The sequence below is a fragment of the Ambystoma mexicanum genome, chromosome 6q, assembly GCF_040938575.1.
Source record: "Ambystoma mexicanum isolate Mex_15411 chromosome 6q, UKY_AmexF1_1, whole genome shotgun sequence".
NCBI classification, from domain to species: domain Eukaryota; kingdom Metazoa; phylum Chordata; class Amphibia; order Caudata; family Ambystomatidae; genus Ambystoma; species Ambystoma mexicanum.
In genome coordinates this window covers 610003750-610023810 of record NC_090937.1, presented here as the reverse complement: position 1 = coordinate 610023810, position 20061 = coordinate 610003750, and the positions used below count along the sequence as shown (strand labels likewise).

The 20061-nt window shown below is 50.1% G+C and overlaps 1 protein-coding gene across 6 annotated transcripts in view; it reads left to right on the top strand.

Moving 5' to 3' along the window:
- ABHD18 (abhydrolase domain containing 18) overlaps positions 1-20061 on the top strand; it is a 1329419-nt gene that overhangs the window by 1244090 nt on the left and 65268 nt on the right. For 3 of the 6 annotated variants that reach the window (XM_069631095.1, XM_069631096.1, XM_069631097.1), the window contains one exon: positions 2411-2517. The exons of the other annotated variants lie outside the window; for them this stretch is intronic. In XM_069631095.1, the coding sequence (XP_069487196.1) occupies positions 2411-2517 (107 nt within the window). The remainder of the gene's footprint in view (positions 1-2410; positions 2518-20061) is intronic. 6 annotated transcript variants of the gene reach the window in all.

Sequence of the window (20061 nt, the reverse complement as noted above, 5' to 3'; positions counted from 1 at the left end):
GACCAGGTCGCAGTCATACCAGGAGTTGCACTTGGAGGCAGGTTTCATGCGGATCCTCTTGACAGAGGCAAGGATGTCTAGAGTGTTGGCGATGGAGAGTTAGTTAGGGCAGTGTCAGAGTGAGAGTCCGTGGCAGGAGTAGGAGGAAGAGTGAAGGTGCCAGCAAAAGTGGCAACTGACACTCACTTCGTAGGTCAAATGATGAAGGAGCTTGGCAGTGTCGGTGGGGGCTTAGCCAGGTGACCCAGGAGGTCCAGGTGAGAGGACAGGAGAGCATGTCACTCTCTGGCCGGCCTCTCTTGGCCCTCTTCCTGCTCCCACCTGTGAGGCTAAAAACCTTGTGGTCATCTTCGACTCCACACTTTCCTTCTCTCCTCACATCGCTGACGTCTCTAAGAAGTCACACTACCAACTGCACCTCCTCAGAGGTATTCTCCTACCCCCAGAAGCTCACTGTCTCCAGAGCTCTGGTTCTCTCTAGGCTGGACTACTGCAACAGCCTTTCTAAATCTGCCTGAATCTACTCTCCGCCCTATGCAACTCATCCAAAACAGGATTGCGAGACTTGTATTTGGCCTCAAGCCCAGACATCGCATCTCTCCAGGACTGAAAACTCTGCACTGGCTCCCAGTGGCGGTGAGGGTTAAGTTCAAAACCCTCTGCATTGTCCACAAGGCCTTCTGGGACCTCAATACCTTCAACTCTCTTTTCCTAAATATCTTCCTTCTCGAGCTCTTCGCTCATCCACCTCCAGCTCCCTTAGGGTTAGTTGCTTCTCCAAGCAGCGAGTTGGTTGTAGATCTTTCTTCTGCTGAGGCCTCCATTTGGAACAGCCTCCCTGCCTCTCTGAAATGTGAGTAGAACCATCTCCAGTTCTGGAAGCACTTCAAGACCTTCCTCTTTGCTTCTGCTTTCTCTCCTCCTCTCCCCTACTGATGTCCTGGCTGAATCTGAAACTGCACTGATTTACCTGGCTACCCTCTGATCTCTGGCCCAGGTCCCCCTCATCACCAGTTGCACACCTGTACTGCCCCCCTGGCAACCGGGGACTGTTTCTGTATCCCTACAGCCCCTACTAGCACTTGACACCTGATGTATGCACTCTATTTATTCTATTTATTTTATTTATTTATTTTACTGTCATCCTATGTACTGCACTGCCTCCTCCCTCCCCTCTGCACTTTTCCCCTTCCCCCCTCCCACGATCTCAATGTCACATGGCCTAGTAGGATCGCTGCCTCTGTCTTCCCTCTGTTTCCCCTCCCTTGCCTCGTCGTACCTTGAAACACTTGTGTATAGGCACGTTAGAAATGTCATATCGTGCACGGACCAGGAGAGAGGAGTAATCAGAGGGATGGAGATGGAGTTGTCTGAAGAAATGAGAGCATCCAAGGTGTGTCCGGCAGAGTGTGTCGGACAGGAGGGAATAATGGTGAGGGACAGAGATTCACAGGGGTTGCAGAAGGACCCAGAGGCCACATCAGAGGAGTCAAGGTGCATATTGAAGCCTCAGAGGAGGAGGAGGAGTTTGGAGGAAGAGGCCAAGAGAGAAGAAGTGAGGTCAGCCTGTTCTGAGAGGAAGTGGGAGACCTGGCCAGGAGGCCTGTAGATGGTGACCAGAGCCAGAGAGCGGCCAGGAGAGACACCAAGCCTGCAGACTAGGCATTCAAAAGAGTAGGCCTGAGTGAGTATAATAGTAGCAGGGACCCACTCAGGGAAGATCACAGGAACTCCACCCCCGGACTGGTTAGGCCTGTGCTTAGAGAGCATGTTGTACCCCTCTGGGAGGAGAGTGTCCAAACTTGTGACATAGCTGGCAGTGAAGCATGTCTCAGTGAGTGTGAGGACGTCAAGGTTAAGGTGTTCAAGGAGGTGGCAGATGTCAGAGTAGTGTTTGACGTTAGAGCGAAAGTTGAGGGGGGCTAAGTGGAGCAAGTTGCCACTTTTGACGGGGTTTCCGACGAGGGGTATAGGAGTGTGGTACACCCATCTGAGGTTGCAGAGGGGCCAGAGGGGTGGCAGAAAAGAGTGGCAGGAGAGGGGAGGAAGCTGATGAGTCAGAAGTAGAGACAGAAGTAGTCTATTGAGAAGGAGGAGGTTGGGCTGAGCGCCCTGTGGTATGACATAGATATTATTCTAAGACCAGAAGTATATAAATTACACTCATAGACAAGAGATACAATGCAAATTCGGGAAAATCTGGACAAAATGTAATGGACAGAGTATTGCATCTTAGGTACTTTGGATGTTAAAAGCATTATGTACCTCTATTGATCATGGGTTGGCATTGGAAACCGTTGAATATTTGTATAAGGACACATCTGCCTCATTTTTGTTACAAGTGGAAATGTTGAAGGAATTTTTGAACTTTACATTGAAACAATATTTTCATTTTTGCTGACATATATAGACCGACAAAGGGGATAGCCATGGAGCCATGCTTCGCACCCGCAATGATGAATCTATTCATGCGACAGTTTGAATACCCACATGCCACAACACATCCTAGCCTCTCAGGTAAAGTGGTTACATGGATGCAATACATAGACAACCTATTGCTAATTTGTAATGTAACACAAGAAGAACTAGATCAATAAAATCCATATTTAAATCACAAAGATTTTGGATTGGAATATACATTAGAAAGTAGCAGGGACATGTAATTTTCTCAGACTTGCACATATGCATCAAAAACAATCAATTACATATTCAGACATTTCAAAAAAAGACAGAAGTAAATGCAATTTTGCAGGCAGGAAGGTATCATCGTAGAAGTACGATCAATTGCATTCCATCTCAAGAATGTGTACAAGCAAAAAGGTATTGTAGTGAAACCAACACCTATGCACAGGGAAGTCAGAGAATTCACAGCAGATTTATGGATAGGGCACACCCTATGAACATCGTTAATAATGCAAAAGAGGAAGACCGACAATCTAACACGATTACTTACTCCAAGGAAACGAATAATGGGTGACAATATGAATAAAGTGAGGAGGATTACTAAATGTACCAAAGAAAAATCCAGTAATGCAAAGGATTTTTAAGAAACACTGATGTAGTTTAAATTTAGATCCAGACCTCAAACACTATATTTCTCAAACACTGGAGTTGTATATACTAGAGCACCCACATTGAAATCCAAGCTGAATAACAAAACTAGAGAATTACAAACTGACATTCTAGCAAGACAGCCAGTTAGAGGATTTTACAAATGTCTAAACTGTACTATGTGCAAACATGCTCTTAATAATGTGCAGGCTTTTACTACCAAGGATCAATTTCAGATTCAGGATTTTATGAATTATCGCACAAAATATGCAATATACATTGTTTTTGTAAAAAGTTGTATGCAGGTAGTACAATTAGAGAGCAAAGATACAGAATTCGTGAACATCTGAACATGTTGGCAGTGTCGGACCAGAAATTACCATTGGCAGAACATTGGCTTTAAGAACACCAGATGGACAATAAGGATGAAAGCGCAATTCATTTGTGCACTTTGAAGTACATTGAATTGACTGAACAGCAATCCTGAGATGCAGGTTTTCTTATGAAATAGGTCGAAACGTATCTGCACTAACAAGGAACGTCGATCTTGTGAGTAATATTTCTGTATGGATAAAAAGCATCAGAATGCATTTAGTATGCATTGATCATGGCGAAGACTGCATTTTGGTCCTGAACATTGAGGAATGACATCAATATGTCAGGATTATAACATTTTCATTTTTGGATAATGAGAACTAATACCAATGTATTATTTTATCTTAATGAGAGAGTATGTATAAAGTTCTATTATCACAATTCAGGATTGTAGTGACATGAGGAGCTCCAAAATATGAGAAATATTATGTAAAGCAAGTCTTTAAGTATAGACTCTGATTTATGGATTCAATATAATATAGTTTAAATATATGGTTAAGAATTTAAAAAGTTCAGATATGGGATAATTCACAATAATTTGGCAACATAGGCTGACAATATAAGTGCATTCACTCACAAAGAATAGACTTTTTAAAATAAACGTACTTCATTAAGCACTTGTTGATCAGGCAACCTGAAATACATAGCAGCAGCGTCATTACATCTTGAGGTGTCTTAAACATTTCGACCATACAACATAATGCATCGACAGGCATGCACTGGGAGATATCATGGAAAATTCATGGCTATGCTGGATTTGCTAAGTATATACAAAAGTCTTGCCAGATGTCCTTAGGTCAGCAGCTGTTGGGCACCATTGAGACATACAATTCTCCAGCATGGGGTCTGGCATGGATTCACATGCTCATGAATATTCCCCGTCGTCAGGCTGGGAATCCTCGGTCAAGAAAAAATCAGTATCAGTTTCGTTTCTGATCTGTCTTTCTTAGTAGTAACCAATCACTGGTCACTGGGTCATACTGCCCCTAGCCAATGACTGCCCTCTCGCTAAGCCCCGCCTCTGGTAGCCATCTTCAGATGTTTACCGCACGTTCAAGTGTTGGGAGTCCTCGTGCTTTATCTCTCGAGCTTTGCTGCGTTTTCGTGCTTTTTTCAAAGAGATTTTCTGATTTTTCAGTTAAACAGAGCCTCAAGCTCCACCGTTTCTCCATCCGATCAACGGGGACCCGTTTTGGATTTTTCTACGCCCCTCAAGGGTGAAGTTTTCGTCGAGTTACACTTCTTGGAGGAGTCAAGTTTCTGAGGCCTACCCGGACATGGCCCAGGAAAAAGGAAGCTCGACGCCCGGAAAGCTGTTCAGGGTTTGTCCTGGATGCCAGCTTCAGAATGTGTTCAAGGACGACGAGCATTCGAAATGCCTCTACTGCCGTCATGAGGACAAAACGCACTTGGAGAAGGACTGTGCGTTTTGCGGGAACATGTCGGAGCGGACCATGAAGGATCGACATCTTTGCCTCTCCAACTGGCTGGAAGGAAAGAGCCCGTCAGGTAAGAAGAAGAAGAAGTCAGAGCGGTCTTCTAAGTCCTGTGAGGGCGCCCCGGCGACGGGGACCCAACAGAAGGCAAAGCACTGCGAATCCGCGGGCACCGGGAGAGCCGAACGGTCAGGCTCCTCGGCTGCCAGGCAGGGCGCATCCTCTCCAGCGCCATCAACCACGAGCCAACGCTCTGGCTCGGGGAAGAGGAAAGCCGAGAACCCAGCAAAGCTTCTGGAGAGGCCCCGGTCGGGCTCTTAGGATCCAGCCCAGGGGAGCGAGGCGGTGACCCTCCCCCCAAGGTGACGGCCACAGGCCCACAGAAGGTGGTGAAGGCCTTGACTCACTATCAAGGAAGTCGCAGCGGCCCTGACGCAGCCTGTGGAGGCTACATCAGTGGAGGTAACCTCGGGGCCCAGAGTTTCCCTGCCACCGCAGAGGGAAGCCTCTTTCAGGCCCATCGAGAAGACCCCCGTGACGACCCCGGCGGAAAAAGAAGGGGGGGCGGTGGCCATCGTGGATACGGACACAGCCTCCGAGGAGGAGCTGGTTGAAGTATTGGGGGCCTCGACGAGGGCGTTGAGGCCCGGTCCCACGGGAAGGATCCCAACTAAGCGGACGACGAGAGCGACAGCCGCGCTGGCAAGGTTCCAAGTCAACCGTCGCGCCCGTCGCTTCCGGAGCTGCAGGACAACTCGGCGGCCATTTTGTTGGCAATACAATCCTTATGTACGGAAATAAGGAAGAGATTGCCCCTACCACTGACGGAGGAACCGGAGCCAGGCCCGACGGAGGAGCCAGAACCAGGCCCGTCGGGAAGTCCCCCAAGCAAGAGGAGACCGACCCATCCAGCCCCGCCTTTTCAGCCCTCTTGGCCTGCTCAACCTTTGCCCCCGTCCCTGAGGATGACACGGGAACGGACACGGACACGGCCACGGGCACGGATGATGACGGCGGTGACGACGGGACGGATCTCCCATCGCCTCCGACTCGGGCCTCCCCACCCGACGAGATTGGGTCCTTCCACGCTATGATTGCCAGGGCATCCAAGCTTTTCCAGCTCTGCCCCGAAGAGAAGGAGGGGTTCCTTTACCAACGGCGCGAGGCCAAGAGGAAGACAGTCCTCGCCGTGCTTCTGCTGGATGACATCTGGGAACCCGTCTACTACGCCTGCTAAGAGGGATCAGTACAAGAAGTAGTAGCGGGTCCCCGACGCGGCCCCCCTGTGCCTTAGGGCGCAACCGACCCCTGACTCGGTCGTCTCAGCGGCGGCCAAGAAGAAAGCGGGGGGGCATCGGCCTCAACGTCAACTTTCCCGCCAGGACGGCGAAGGAAAGAAGCTGGATGCGATGGGACGACAAGTTATCTCGTCGGCGGCAACAATGATTAAGGCGGCCAATGCCCTTGTGATCGTGGCCCGCTACGACAGGGAATTGTGGTACAAGATCGCCCCCCTGTTGGACTTCCTACCGGACGACAAGAGGGCGGAGGCCCTGGAGATCTTGCAGGAAGGTGAGGTGGCGTCGGACCACGCCATAACGGTGGCAACGGGCATTGCCGACACCGGTTTCCGCCAGCTAGGCAACAGCGTTTGCTTTAGACGGCGAGGGTGGCTCAAGGCGACGGATTTCCGCCAGGACGTACAAACCAAGGTGTTGGACATGCCCTTCGACAGGAACAACCTGTTTGGGAAAACAGTGGATGAGTCCCTCCAAGGCATCAAGGCGGAGACGGCTCGGGCCCTAGGAGTTCTCCAGTAACGACGGCCGTCCTTTCAGAACTCCGGAGGCAAGCAAGGTGCCTCCAAGGGATTCGGCGGTGGCTACTCTACGTACCGCCAGGCGGCCCGCTCCTCGTCGCAAGAAGCCTATAGGGGACGAGGGAAGTCGGGTGGATCCCGCTGTCGTCGCCAGGGAGGCCAAGGCGGCAAGGCGTCCTCCAAGCAAGACTGAACCGACCGTGGCGTCGGGCCCCCACCGAAGCACCCCGGTGGGAGGCCGGCTGGTGAAGTTCGTCAGCGTGTGGGAGTCCATCACCACCGACCGTTGGGTGCTGGCCGCCCTGGCCCAGGGGCACGCCCTCGAGTTTCTAAAAGTGCCCCCGCATTCCTCCCGTGGCCAGGAAGGAAAACCACGTCTCTCAACTGCTGTTGGAGGTAAGGGCGATGCTCAAGAAAGGTGCCATCGAGCTCGTCCCGAAGAGGCTCCGGGGCTCCGGAGTATACTCAAGGTACTTCCTCGTGAAAAAGAAGACAGGAGGATGGCGGCTCATCCTGGACCTGCGACGACTGAACAAGTACATCAAGGCATAGAAGTTCCGGATGGTCACCCTCCAGCACGTGCTGGGACAGCTGGAGGAGGGCGATTGCCTGTCGTCGTTGGATTTGGAGGATGCATGCTTCCACATCCCCATTCTAAAAGGACACCGAAAGTTCTTCAGGTTCGTGGTCCAAGGACGGCACTACCCGTTCAAGGCCCTCCCGTTCGGATTGAAGTCGACACCCAGGGTTTTCACCAAGTGCCTCGCACCAGTGGCGGCGCAGCTGCGCCTGCAGGGGATCCACGTCTACCCCTACCTGGACGATTGACTCATCCGTGCAGGGACAAGGGAGCTCGCCGTAGAACACACATCGAAGACCGTCCAGCTGCTCACGGACCTGGGGTTTTCCATCAACTTCCCGAAATCCCACCTGGTCACCTCGCAAGTCGCACTGTTTCTGGGAGCCAAGCTCCACACAGTGCCGCGTCTGGCCTCGCCGTCGGAGGAAAGGACAAAGGCCATCCTGGGCGAGGTGCAGCGTCTGCTGGCCACGGACGTGGCCAGGGTGATGGCCATCAAGTCCCTCCTCGGGATGATGTCCTCTTGCATATATCTTGTGCGCCTGTGCAGGCTTCGGCTGCGCCCTCTACAGGAGTTCCTCGACACCCGCTGGATCCAATCGACGGGCAGCTTCGAGGACAGGATCCCTCTCAACGAGACCTTCCGACGAGCGATCCGGTGGTGGGGCACCCACACTCATCTGGCAGCAGGGACAGACTTTCAGACCCCGGCCCACCAGGTAAAGGTGGCAACGGATGCCTCCCTGGAGGGGTGGGAAGCACACCGGAGAGCTTACCGCGAGAGGCCTCTGGCTCCCGGAGGAGAATCCACTCCACATCAACATCCTGGAGCTCTGTGCAGTGTTCTGGGCCCTCAGGTCCTTTCTCCCGTGCCTCAAGGGCAAGGTGGTGAGGATCTTCACGGACAACACCACCATGATGTTCTACATTCGGAAGCAGGGCGGAACCAGATCTCCTGCCCTATCCAAGGAATCCCAGGATCTGTGGCATTGGGCCGTTGCCCAAGGGATGTTTCTGGTGCCGTTTCATCTGGCAGGGATAAAAAACACCACCGCCGACTCACTCAGCAGAGAGCTGCGCTTGTGCCACGAGTGGGAACTACGCCAGGATCAAGTGGATCGACTCTTTTAGCGATGAGGCAAACCCCAGATCGACCTGTTCGCGACAGCGATGAACTCCAAATGCCAGAGGTTCGCCAGCAGGTTTCCCCAGCCGAGGAGCCTGGGCGATGCCTTCTCGTTCCTCTGGGACGGCCTGTTCCTATATGCATTCTCTCCGTTGCCGCTCTGACTCATCAACCAGCTCAAGAGGTCCCGGTGCAAGATGATCCTCGTGGCACCGGCGTGGCCGAGGCAGATCTGGTTCCCGGACCTTCTGGACTTGTCAGCGTCCCCACCGGTCAAGCTGCCGACGGACGCAGATCTTCTTTCCAGAGAAGGAGGCGCCAACCTTCATCACGACCCGGAGTCTCTGAACTTGCAGGCCTGGCTCCTGCAGTACTAGAGTTTGGAGGGTACGATATCCCGGCTAACTGCAGAGAGGTTCTTGCAAAGGCCAGGGCGTCCTCAACTCTTAAGTGCTATGGACATAAGTGGAAGAGGTTCTCTGTCTGGTGCCGTGCACAGAAGATCAACCTTCTACGGATTAAGGCACCTCAAGTGCTACCATACTTACTGTCGCTGGCCAAGGCTGGACTAGCTCACGCCTCCATCAAGATACATCTGGCAGCGATCTCCCAATACACCAGAACTACAGGACGGCCGTCCTTGTGGTCTCATCGGCTGGTGAAGGAATTTATGAAAGGACTGTTCTGATCGTTCCCGCCGGTGAAGGCTCCAGCCCCGGCGTGGGATCTCAACGTGGTGCTGACCAGGCTCATGCGACCGCCATTCAAGCCTTTGCATTCGGCTCCTTTGAGGTTCCTGTCATGGCAGACAGCATTCCTAGTGGCCACCACCTCCGCACGACACATGGGAGAGATTCAGGCCCTATCCTGCAAGCCCCCATACTTGAATTTTCACGATACGAGGGTGGTGCTGAGGACGCACCCCTCCTTCATGCCCAAGGTGCCGTCAGACTTCCATCTTAACGAGCCCTTGGTGTTACCAGTTTTCTTCCCATCGCCTTCGTCGCCGGCCGAGAGGACTTTGCACTCGCTGGATGTAGCTAGAGCGCTTAAGTTCTACGTGGACCGAACAAAGAGTTTTTCGGAAGATAGCACAGCTGTTTGTGAACTTTGGACCTGTGAACCAAGGGAAGGCTCTCTCGAAGGCTTCTATTTCCAGATGGCTCTCCGGCTGCATCATGCACTGTCACCGGTTGGCAAACCGACCGTTGCCCGGCCGTCCGAGAGCCCATTCGACCAGAGCGATCGCTGCTACTACGGCGTTCTTGTCTGGTGTGCCCCTGCTGGACATCTGCAGGGCTGCTACGTGGAGGTCGACGCACACCTTCACAAGATTCTACTGCATCGTCCGGGATTCCAGGGAGGAGTCAAGAGTCGGCCAAGCAGTGCTGCGCAACCTGTTCTCCTGATGGTGGGCCTGGTGGGGAGGTAAGAGTTGCTTAATGTTGAGTTTATGTAATGCTTAATGTTGAGCCTTTTGCCACCTCCTGTGGTTGTGCATGTGTGTACTGCTATGTATTCTTATATTCATGAGCATGTGAATCCATGCCAGACCCCATGCTGGAGAAGGAACAAGTTACTTACATGTAACTGTTGTTCTCCAGCATGGGTCTGGCATGGATTCACATGCGAACCCTCCCTCCTACCCCTCTGCGGCTCTTCACTTGGTCATACTGCCACTTTACGTGCTACCAAATCGGAAGTTGGCTGCCAGAGGGGGGGCTTAGGGAGAGGGCAATCATTGGCTGGGGGCAGTATGACCAGTGATTAGTTACTACTAAGAAAGACAGATCAGAAACGAATCTGATACTGATTTTTTCTTTACCGAGGATTCCCAGCCTGACGACGGGGAATATTCATGAGCATGTGAATCCATGCCAGACCCATGCTGGAGAACAACAGTTACAGGTAAGTAACTTGTTCCTTCTTCATTGTTATTAGCCCATATTGCATCGTTCAGCCAAGTTGCCAGCTTTGGTGGTTTCCTTTGAAGTCCATCGTATCAAATGGCCCTTTAGGCCAGGAGCAGACCCAAATTAAGAAACCTCTGCTGTACTATAGCCATTTTACCCGTATAACTCAACAGGAAGTCCTGCGCGGTGAGGTGTAGTTGTCGGTGCAGTATTTCCTCCAACGCATGGCAAATCTCAGACCAGTAATCGCTCAGCCTCGGGCAATCTCATAACGTGTGTCGGAGTAGCATTGCGATCTGCAGCACCTGGGACATCCTTTGGGTATGTCAGGCCGGAACATATTGAGTGTAGCTGGGGTATAATATAGCCTGTTAAGTACTTTGAATTGTATAAGGAAACATTTAGAATTAATGGACACCCCTTTTGTCAACCAGCATGCATTCTTCCATTGCAAATCTGTGAATTCACTTCCCGGATCGCTCCCCACTTCTCCCTGATGTTAGGCCCCCTCTTGACATCTACAGACTGTGTCAATCCATAATGTGTGGATATGTTCTTCCTGCTCGCCGCACCAGAAAGAATATATGTCGGGCAACCATGGCAAGAGGTTTCCGTCAGTGACACCAGCTAGCGCGTGAAGATAGCTGCCTTAGATGGAAATAATTCAGCAATTCTAATGAAGTGTCCCCAATATGCACCTTAATAGCATCCCAGGTGTTAAACCACCCATCCACATAGAGATCCCCTAGAGTAAAAATGCAGGCCCTGCTCCAGACTTCCTGCATAGCCCTGTCTGGGGTGGGAGCCACTGCCCATTTGCCCCATAGGGGGAGGTGTTTGTCGTACGGGCGGGAATCTCCAGTCTTTTATTTACCCTACCCCAGATCTCCCTGGTCGTACCCACCGTGTCTAATGAATTTGAAAGTCGATATGCATTGCCTGCAAGCAGCAACAGAAGGGACGAGGGGCCCACTTCTAATTGTTCTAGTCTAACATGTGGTGCATCCGACTGCCCATCAACCCAGTGCGTCCTGTAGTATATCTGCACTGTCAAATAATACAACTCGAAATCTGGGGCAGCCAGTCCTGCCCCTACCTGAACCTGTCCACCAGCCCAAAGAAAGGAGGAGCATATGCCAGTAAGGTCAGTAAAGAAAGCATGGCCAGGCCATAAAGGAATATTATGGAATAGGTAAAGAAGTTTGGGTAGTATAACCATCTTTATCAGTGACAATCTCCCGGCTAGCGACAACAGAATCTTCCCCTATCTCTGAAGTGTGGTTTTCAACATACTGTGTGGGTGTGTCCCCAGGATGTGCCAGACATTCCACATTTTTTTGTCAGAACCATGATTGAATGCGACCAAAAATTCTATATATTGTAGGTGAGAACAGACACTTATGTTGTCATAAGTGCCCATCACATTATGCCAATATGTCAACACTTCTTTCAGCCTTGCTGTGACCTTTCTTAAAACAGGGCTTGTATATCGAAAACGGCCCTAAAATGGTTGTAGTGCAAATTCATAAACTGCAAATATATCGGGGATTGTTCCCTTCTCCTTCCTAAATCAAAACCATCCTCTTAGCGGTGATCCACACACGCGTTAGCCATACCCATACTCCTATAACCTTGTTTTCAACATAGTCAGGTAGGACCCATAATTTAAATCAAACGTTAGTGAAGCAGATCTAGCAATAAGGATCCCCAAATAGCGAAAATTGTGTGAAGCCCACATGAGTTCCGTCTTATCCGTCTGTGTCCGCGTATCTTCCGTCAGGGGGGAATATCTCGGACTTATTATTGTTGAGTCAGAGTCTAGAATATTTGCTGAAGTCTGACATAGCCACCATGACGTGAAGTTGACCTCAGGGTTCTGAATATATAAAAGGATGCCATCGACGTACAATTATGCAATTTTGGATTTCTCACCCAGTCGTATGCCCACTCGATTATATTTGTCATGAATCCTATTCTCTAACCGCTTAATTTTTAGGGTGAAAAGTAAGGGCTAAAGGGGGCACACTTATGTTGGTCAATCTCCCAATTTCAGTTTCGAGGAAAGTCTCCCATTCGAAGGGATTGTGTCCTCCGACGTATTCCTCATCTTAGATATATCCTTCCAGCTCTGCTGGCCTCGGAAAATTTTTTCTCCAGAGGGCGCTGCGCGTCGACGTCCCTCGAGTCGATGACCCTCGACAGCCGCCGTATCGACGCTCGACGTCATCCTGTCTATAAAGGCCGCGCGCAGCATCTGTTGCTTAGTTCCATTTTTCCGCGCTACTCGGTGCCTCGGAATACCGTTGCTCAGTTCTTAGTAATATTTACTTCAAGTTATTCGAATCGTACTCGATGGCTTCCTCGTCGGAACCGACAACCCCTCGATCCGGCTTCAAAAAATGTCGAGATTGTGGGAAAAAGATGTCGTTGACCGATCCTCACAGAAATTGTCTGTGGTGCTTGGGAGCCGAACACCATTGTTCGGAGTGCGAGGACTGTATGTCCATGACAGCTAAGGCCCTGAAGGAGCGTAGGGGGAAGCTGGAGAAAGGTAAGACTTTTAAAGCTTCTTCTTCTTCGACGAAGTCGAGACATTCGTCTCCTCGTCACCATTCACGCTCCAGGTCTCGGAGTGGGTCTCATCACTCCTCGAGATCGAAACACTCGAAGAGGAGACGTCGAAGATCCCCTTCTCCGTCTTCCTCTTCCTCTGTTTCGCCAAAAAGAATCCCTTGCCCCACGAAACATAGTTCCCGGGCTGAATGGGAGGAATTCAGAAAAAACATGATGAGCGTCTTCGAGAAAGCGGCCTCGACCCCCTCGAAGACTGCCGAGAGCGATGCTCTGGTCGAAAGACCCGAAGGTCAAAAACGCTGCGAGTCGCAGTACCCGGTGAAAGAAACCTCTCGAGTGCGTCTCGAACCCTCGAGTAGGACCATGACCTCCAAACCTTCCTCGAAGGTTCCGTCGACGAAGGTTCCGTCGACGTCGAGGTCTTCGACGCCGTTGTCGAAGGGACCTTCGACACACAGGTCTGTCGACTCGACGCCGGCGTTGACGCCGAGAAAAGTCACGATGACCACACATCCAGTGACGATTCCCAGGCCCTCGACGTCGATGGCGTCGATATTGTCGAGTAAAATTCCAATTCTGTCGAGGTCCTCGAGGCCTCCACCTCTGTTTTCGACGCCACGCTCGAAGCCTTCGACGTCGGCGTCGACGACATCGACGTTTTCGAGGCCAATAATGACAAGTTCAGCACCCTCTGCCTTGGAAATGGGATTTACTCCCTTTATTAATTCAGAACAATTGAGAACTATATCCTCAATTTTAGAAGAGGGTGATTTGTCAGAACAAGATGAGTTACAGGGACCTGTAACCCCAGTTAGAGAGGAATTTTCCTCTGAAGAGCGCAGATTAAAGGTTCTTCATGATTCTTTACATGAGGCAAGTGGTTTAGACACTTCCCCTGAGGTGGATTTTGCTAAACCAGACCCGGGGGAGCATGCTGAAACCCCCTACAGAGCCTTAATGGCCAGAATTACAGAGTTCATGGGGTGGTCTACACCTTCACAATCTTTCCAGCAAGATGACCTCACGGATATTCTTGACAAAGGCCCACAAGAGGATCCAGTGGTGCCCTTTCATAAAGCTCTTCAGAGAAAGATCATGACAAACTGGGAAACCCCAGATGTAATACCAGCAGTAAATAAAAAACTGTCTGCAAAGTACAGAGTATCTTCCACAGACCCAGAGTTCTTGTCTAAACATCCATCCCCAGAAATTCTGGTGGTACAAGCAGCATCCTCTACCGACGTCAAGACGGCTTATCCTACTGTCCCACAGGACAGGGACGATAAAAAATGTGATGCTATGGCTAAGAAAGTCTTTTCAGCATGTAGCATGGCGTTAAAGTCTGTTAATGCTACTTGCACCCTTGCTAGGTTCAGCCATACACTTTGGGAGTGTGCTTCTACAGCGGCTGACTGCATCCAGGAGGGAGAAGAAAGGGATGCGTTCCTGAATATTATACAGGACGGTAAAGACGCTATGTGCGAATCCCTCCAGATGGGCATTGATTCGGCTGACAGTATCAGCAGAGCAATGGCGGCAAGTACATCAATCAGGCGGTTCGCTTGGTTGAGAAAGTCGGGTTTTGCCCCAGATGTGCAAGCCAGGCTCTTGAACATGCCATTTGATGGCTCTTCTTTGTTCGGGAAAAAGGCGGATGACAGTTTAGAGAAACTGCAAACTTCAAAAGCAGCAGCAAAATCCCTAGGAGCTGCAATCCGTCAGACTCCTTTTCGTCCCACAGGAACCTCTGCGAGGGGCAAGTCCTTTCGCTTCTACTCCTCATTCGGAAGAGGTAGAGGACGACCGGCTCAAAGGGGTCAAAGAAGAACTACCCGAGGTGGACGGGGTAGATATTCTAAAGCCGCAGCAACAGCAGGTGCCTCTTTACCATCGGCATCTGCATCAGCCGCCCCAAAACCACTCTGAGGACTTCCCTCACAGGACACCTGTAGGAGGCAGGTTGACTCAACATCTGGCGGAATGGCAGACTATCACGTCAGATGCTTGGGCATTGGAAACAGTTGCCCAAGGTTACTGCCTACCTTTCCTACGTATACCTCAGAGTCATCCACCGGGAATCAGCTCTCAGAAAGCTCCAGATCCGCTCCTCTTGCAGGAAATTATAGACCTGTTAGAGAAAGGTGCCATAGAACCGGTACCTGTAGCGGAGAGGAACAAGGGCTGGTACTCCCCTTACTTTCTCGTTCCAAAGAAAGACGGAGGACTGAGACCCATCTTGGACTTGCGAGAATTGAACAAATTCCTCAGGAAAGACAAATTCAAGATGGTCACTCTTTCTCAGATCCTCCAGGCCCTTCAGTTTCAGGACTGGTTGGTATCTCTGGACCTTCAGGACGCTTATTTCCATGTGCCTATCCATCTCAAACACAGGAAATACCTGAGGTTCGCAATTGGCAACTCTCACTATCAATTTCGAGTACTGCCTTTTGGGCTGACCTCCGCCCCGAGGGTCTTCACCAAGTTAATGTCGGTAGTGGCTGCAAGTCTAAGGAGGGAAGGGATTCACGTCTACCCCTACCTGGACGATTGGCTGATCAGGGCTGTTTCTCCGGAGCAAGCTCAAATCCAGCTAAATCACGTATGCTACTCCCATCACAAGCTGGGCTTCTCCCTCAATTTAAAGAAGTCTCAAATGATACCATCGCAGAGACTCCAGTTCATAGGAGCGATCCTGGATACTTCCCTGGGAAAAGCCTTGCCACCAGAGGTGAGGGCTCAAGATATTCTACAGATGGTTACCAAGTTCCAACTTGCCCAACGTCTCCCAGCTTTCGACTTTTTGAGGTTGCTAGGCCTCATGGAATCCTGCATTTTCCTTATGCCAGAGGCTCGCCTGAGAATGAGATCCCTCCAGTGGGCACTGAGGACTCAGTGGTCACAATTCTCAGGGAGAATGACAGATCTTCTTCAGGTTCCCGGCAGGGTGGCTCGAGACCTTCAGTGGTGGGCCTGTCAGGAGAACACTCTGAAAGGAGAACGGTTTTGGCAACCCTGGCCGGAGATAACAGTAGTCACGGATGCCTCACTCACGGGGTGGGGAGCCCACGCCAACGACTTGACCATCAGCGGTCGTTGGTCTCCATCGGAGTCCAGACTACACATCAACCTGTTAGAGCTGAGAGCCATCAAACTTGCGTTGAAGGCTTTCCTGCCAGTTGTACAAGGGAAGAACGTCCTGATAATGACGGACAACACGGTGGCCATGCATTACCTCAACAAAAGAGGAGGCGTAGGATCACTACCCCTGTGCAGAGAGGCGATGCAGCTCTGGTTTTGGGCAATCCAAGAAGGAATCTCTCTATCGGCAGTTCACCTAGCCGGAGAGAAGAACTTGACAGCGGACGCTCTGAGCAGGCAGAACACAGTCTCTCACGAGTGGGAGCTAGCTCAGGAAGTCCTTCAAGAGATCTTCGCCCTTTGGGGAACCCCTCAGGTAGATCTGTTCGCCACCAGCCTAAACAGGAAATGCGACCTGTTCTGCTCAAGGGAATTTCCTCCGAGAGGAGCTCTGGGAGACGCGTTCATAGTGGACTGGGTGTTTCCGCTTCTGTACGCGTTCCCACCGGTCCCTGTCATTCCTCAAATGATCAGGAGGTTGAGAAGATTCCGGCGAACCATGATCCTAATTGCCCCGGATTGGGCCAGGAGAACGTGGTACCCGGACCTTCTAGACTTGTCCATCTGCCCTCCATTTCGACTTCCTCTCAGAGAGAACCTACTCTCACAGAAGGGAGGTCAGGTTCTCCATCCAGACATCAAAACCCTCAACCTTCACGCTTGGCTTCTGAACGGCTGAGGTACAAGGATTGGGACCTCCCTGATGATGTTATGGAGGTGTTGCTTTCGGCAAGGAGACCAGCAACAAAGTCTTTATACCGCTGCCGTTGGAACAGATTTTGCAGCTGGTGTAGAGAACAGAATATCGACCCATTTTCATGTGGTACACCAATGGTTTTGTCCTTCCTACTATATTTGGCAAATTCAGGCCTTCAAGTTGGCACCATTAAGGGCTATCTCGCAGCGCTATCTATCTTTAAGCGTACTGCGGAGGAACCATCCTATTTCAAATTACCCTTGGTAATACAGTTTCTAAAGGGGTTAACCAATGTTTATCCCCCAAGACCATTCCAAGTTCCCCTATGGGATTTTAAACTTAGTATTAACTTTCGTGATGGGGACACCTTTCGAACCTCTCCATTCTTGTTCGTTAAGATTCCTTACCCTTAAGACTGTTTTATTAATAGCACTTACATCTGCTAGAAGGGTGAGCGAATTACAAGCTCTTTCTTGTAAACCCCCTCATACAATCTTTCACAAAGACAAAGTTGTCCTGCAAGTGAAGCCTAATTTCCTCCCAAAAGTAGTCTCTGAATTCCATATCTCTCAGAAGATTATCCTACCATCTTTCTATCCTCCTCCTCACCCGGGGAAAGAGGAAGAGAGGTTACACAGACTAGACCCTAGGAGGGTTTTAAGTTTTTACATTGGTAGACTAGCCAGGATAAGACAGGCAGACCAGCTGTTTGTAGGCTACGCAGGTCACAAGCTGGGGTTACCAATAACTAAGCAGACCATTTCCAGATGGATCATTCTAGCCATTCTGGAATGTTATAAATTGGCAGGGAAAGAGCCCCCTCTAAACCTTAGGGCTCATTCGACCAGAGGTATTGCAGCTTCATCGGCCCTCAAAAGAGGCGTGCCGATTAAAGACATATGTGCGGCCGCTACATGGTCGTCTGTCCATACCTTTACACGTTTTTACAATCTGGATTCCTCCTCTAGTCAAGAGACTAGGTTTGGAAGGGCTGTACTGCATTCTATTCACCAATAGAAGACAGCGTGAAGTCAGTACTCCCTCCTCCGAATATAGAATACTGCTATGGGAGCCTATCTAAGATGAGGAATACGTCGGAGGACACAATCCCTTCGAAGAACAAGTTACTTCTTACCTTGTAACGTTCTTTCGACGGGATGTTCCTCCGACGTATTCCTCATCGACCCTCCCATCCATCCCCGCAGTTTTACTTCCCTTGTTGTTGCAGCTTACGCTCCTTCAGGGTGATTAGTCTAGTCCAAACAGTAATACTGTGGGCTACAAAACGGAACTGAGCAACGGACGCTGCGCGCGGCCTTTATAGGCAGGATGACGTCGAGCGTCGATACGGCGGCTGTCGAGGGTCATTGACTCGAGGGACGTCGACGCGCAGCGCCCTCTGGAGAAAAATCTTTCCGAGGCCAGCAGAGCTGGAAGGATATATCTAAGATGAGGAATACGTCGGAGGAACATCCCGTCGAAAGAACGTTACAAGGTAAGAAGTAACTTGTTCTTTGCACGCACATGGACAAACATCTGTGTATACAGCAATTTGACCCACAAAATGAAATTTAGCACACATCCATAATTATACAGGACCTGGAATAAAAATGGCCACGAGACAGTATCAAATGCTTTCTGCCTGTCTAAGGAGACTGCCATTGCTTGTGATTCGGGTGGAACCTGAGCTAACACATTGTATAATCTTCGTATTTTGGATGTCACGTTATAAAGCCTGATTGATCCGGATGTACCATGTGGACCATCAAGGGGGACAAGTCTAGACACAAGGACTTTAGCATAGTTCTTGGCATAGTGATAGTGGCCTACATGACCTGCACTCATCCAACGCTTTATCCGGCTTGAGAAGTAATATTATAATAGCTTCACTTATAGTCTCCGGCAGTAACCCTTTCAAAAGTGCTTCCTCCTAAACCTGTTACATGTATGGAGTTAACACTTCACGGTATTCCTTATAAAGTCCCGACCCCGGCGCTTTTCCTTTGGACAGCTCCACTATAGCTGTGTTCATTTCTTCAACCGTTATCGGGACTTCTAACGCCACGCTAGCCTCTCTAGATAGTACAGTGATTGGTATTCCTCCCAAATATTGCTCGATCTCTGAGACGATAGTGGGTTCCTTCGCCTGATAGAGGGCAGAGTAGAATTGATAAAGCACATCATTGATATCCTCATCTGTGTGTGCTGCGGACTCATCTTGCCTCCTAACATATGGGATGTATGCAATCCCTGTCTCTGTCCTGATAACAAGAGCAAGCATCCATCCGGGCCTGTCCGCTTCCCCATACCTTCTTGCAGCTCCCGGTATTGTAGCTCCCTCCTCGCTGCGTCCCTAAACGCCTCTAATTCAGTCTTGATTTCTTGGTTCGACACAGGAGTGGGGCACTGAGCATACTGCTGCTGTAATGCTGATAGCTTGGACTTGCGGGGTGTCTAATTCGCTCCTAATACTCCTGAAGACCTAGCTATCCCTCAAGTAGAGTATACGTCTTGAAAGCCTGCCACCATATCACCACCAAAGAGACCATCCCCACATTACTGTCAAAATAGGTGGATATGTGTTCATGTAAGTTCAGGCAGTAGACTTGGTCCTACAGCGCCGCAGGTTTAAAACACCATGGTGCACGTGTGCCTCCCACATTGGATAATTGTACAGACAGCAAAATAGGGGAATGGTCTGACTGAGATCACAATAGTATTGTACACCTTTCAACCCCATTGAGTAATGAACTGGACATCAGCCACGCATCTATGCGTGAGTGCATGTCGTGCACCGACGAATAGAACATATACTCTCTGTGCACAGTGTTTAGTGATTGCCGTACGTCAAGCATATCCATATTGGACATATTGTGAGTATATCTGTGCTGCGTTGGTGAGTACCCTGGGCATGACGGAAGTGCAGTCAAGTGTCGTGCATAATATGGTGTTCAGGTCCTCTGCAGATAATCGAAGCCATAGGGTATTTAGCGCAGTGCCAAAAGACCTCATCAATAAAAGTCGGGGTCGTCCAAGTTTGGTCCCTAAACATTAACTAACAGAACCTCACGCTGGCACAGGATACCATGTACTATCACATATCCCCCCCAACCTCTCGTCCGTCCTGGTCTCCAAGTGCACAAATTGCAGGGAGCAGTGCACCAATACGAGAACTCTGGCTTTCGTCGAGTACACAAAGAATAGACTTAATGTAGGCACTATGATGAATTGCTAGGTTTTAAATTCAATATATGGTAAAGAATTGTAGACCAGCCAGATGGCATGATGACCATCATATATAAACACCACCACGTTTTATTAGTGTTCTCATACTGAAATTGAGTTTACCAGC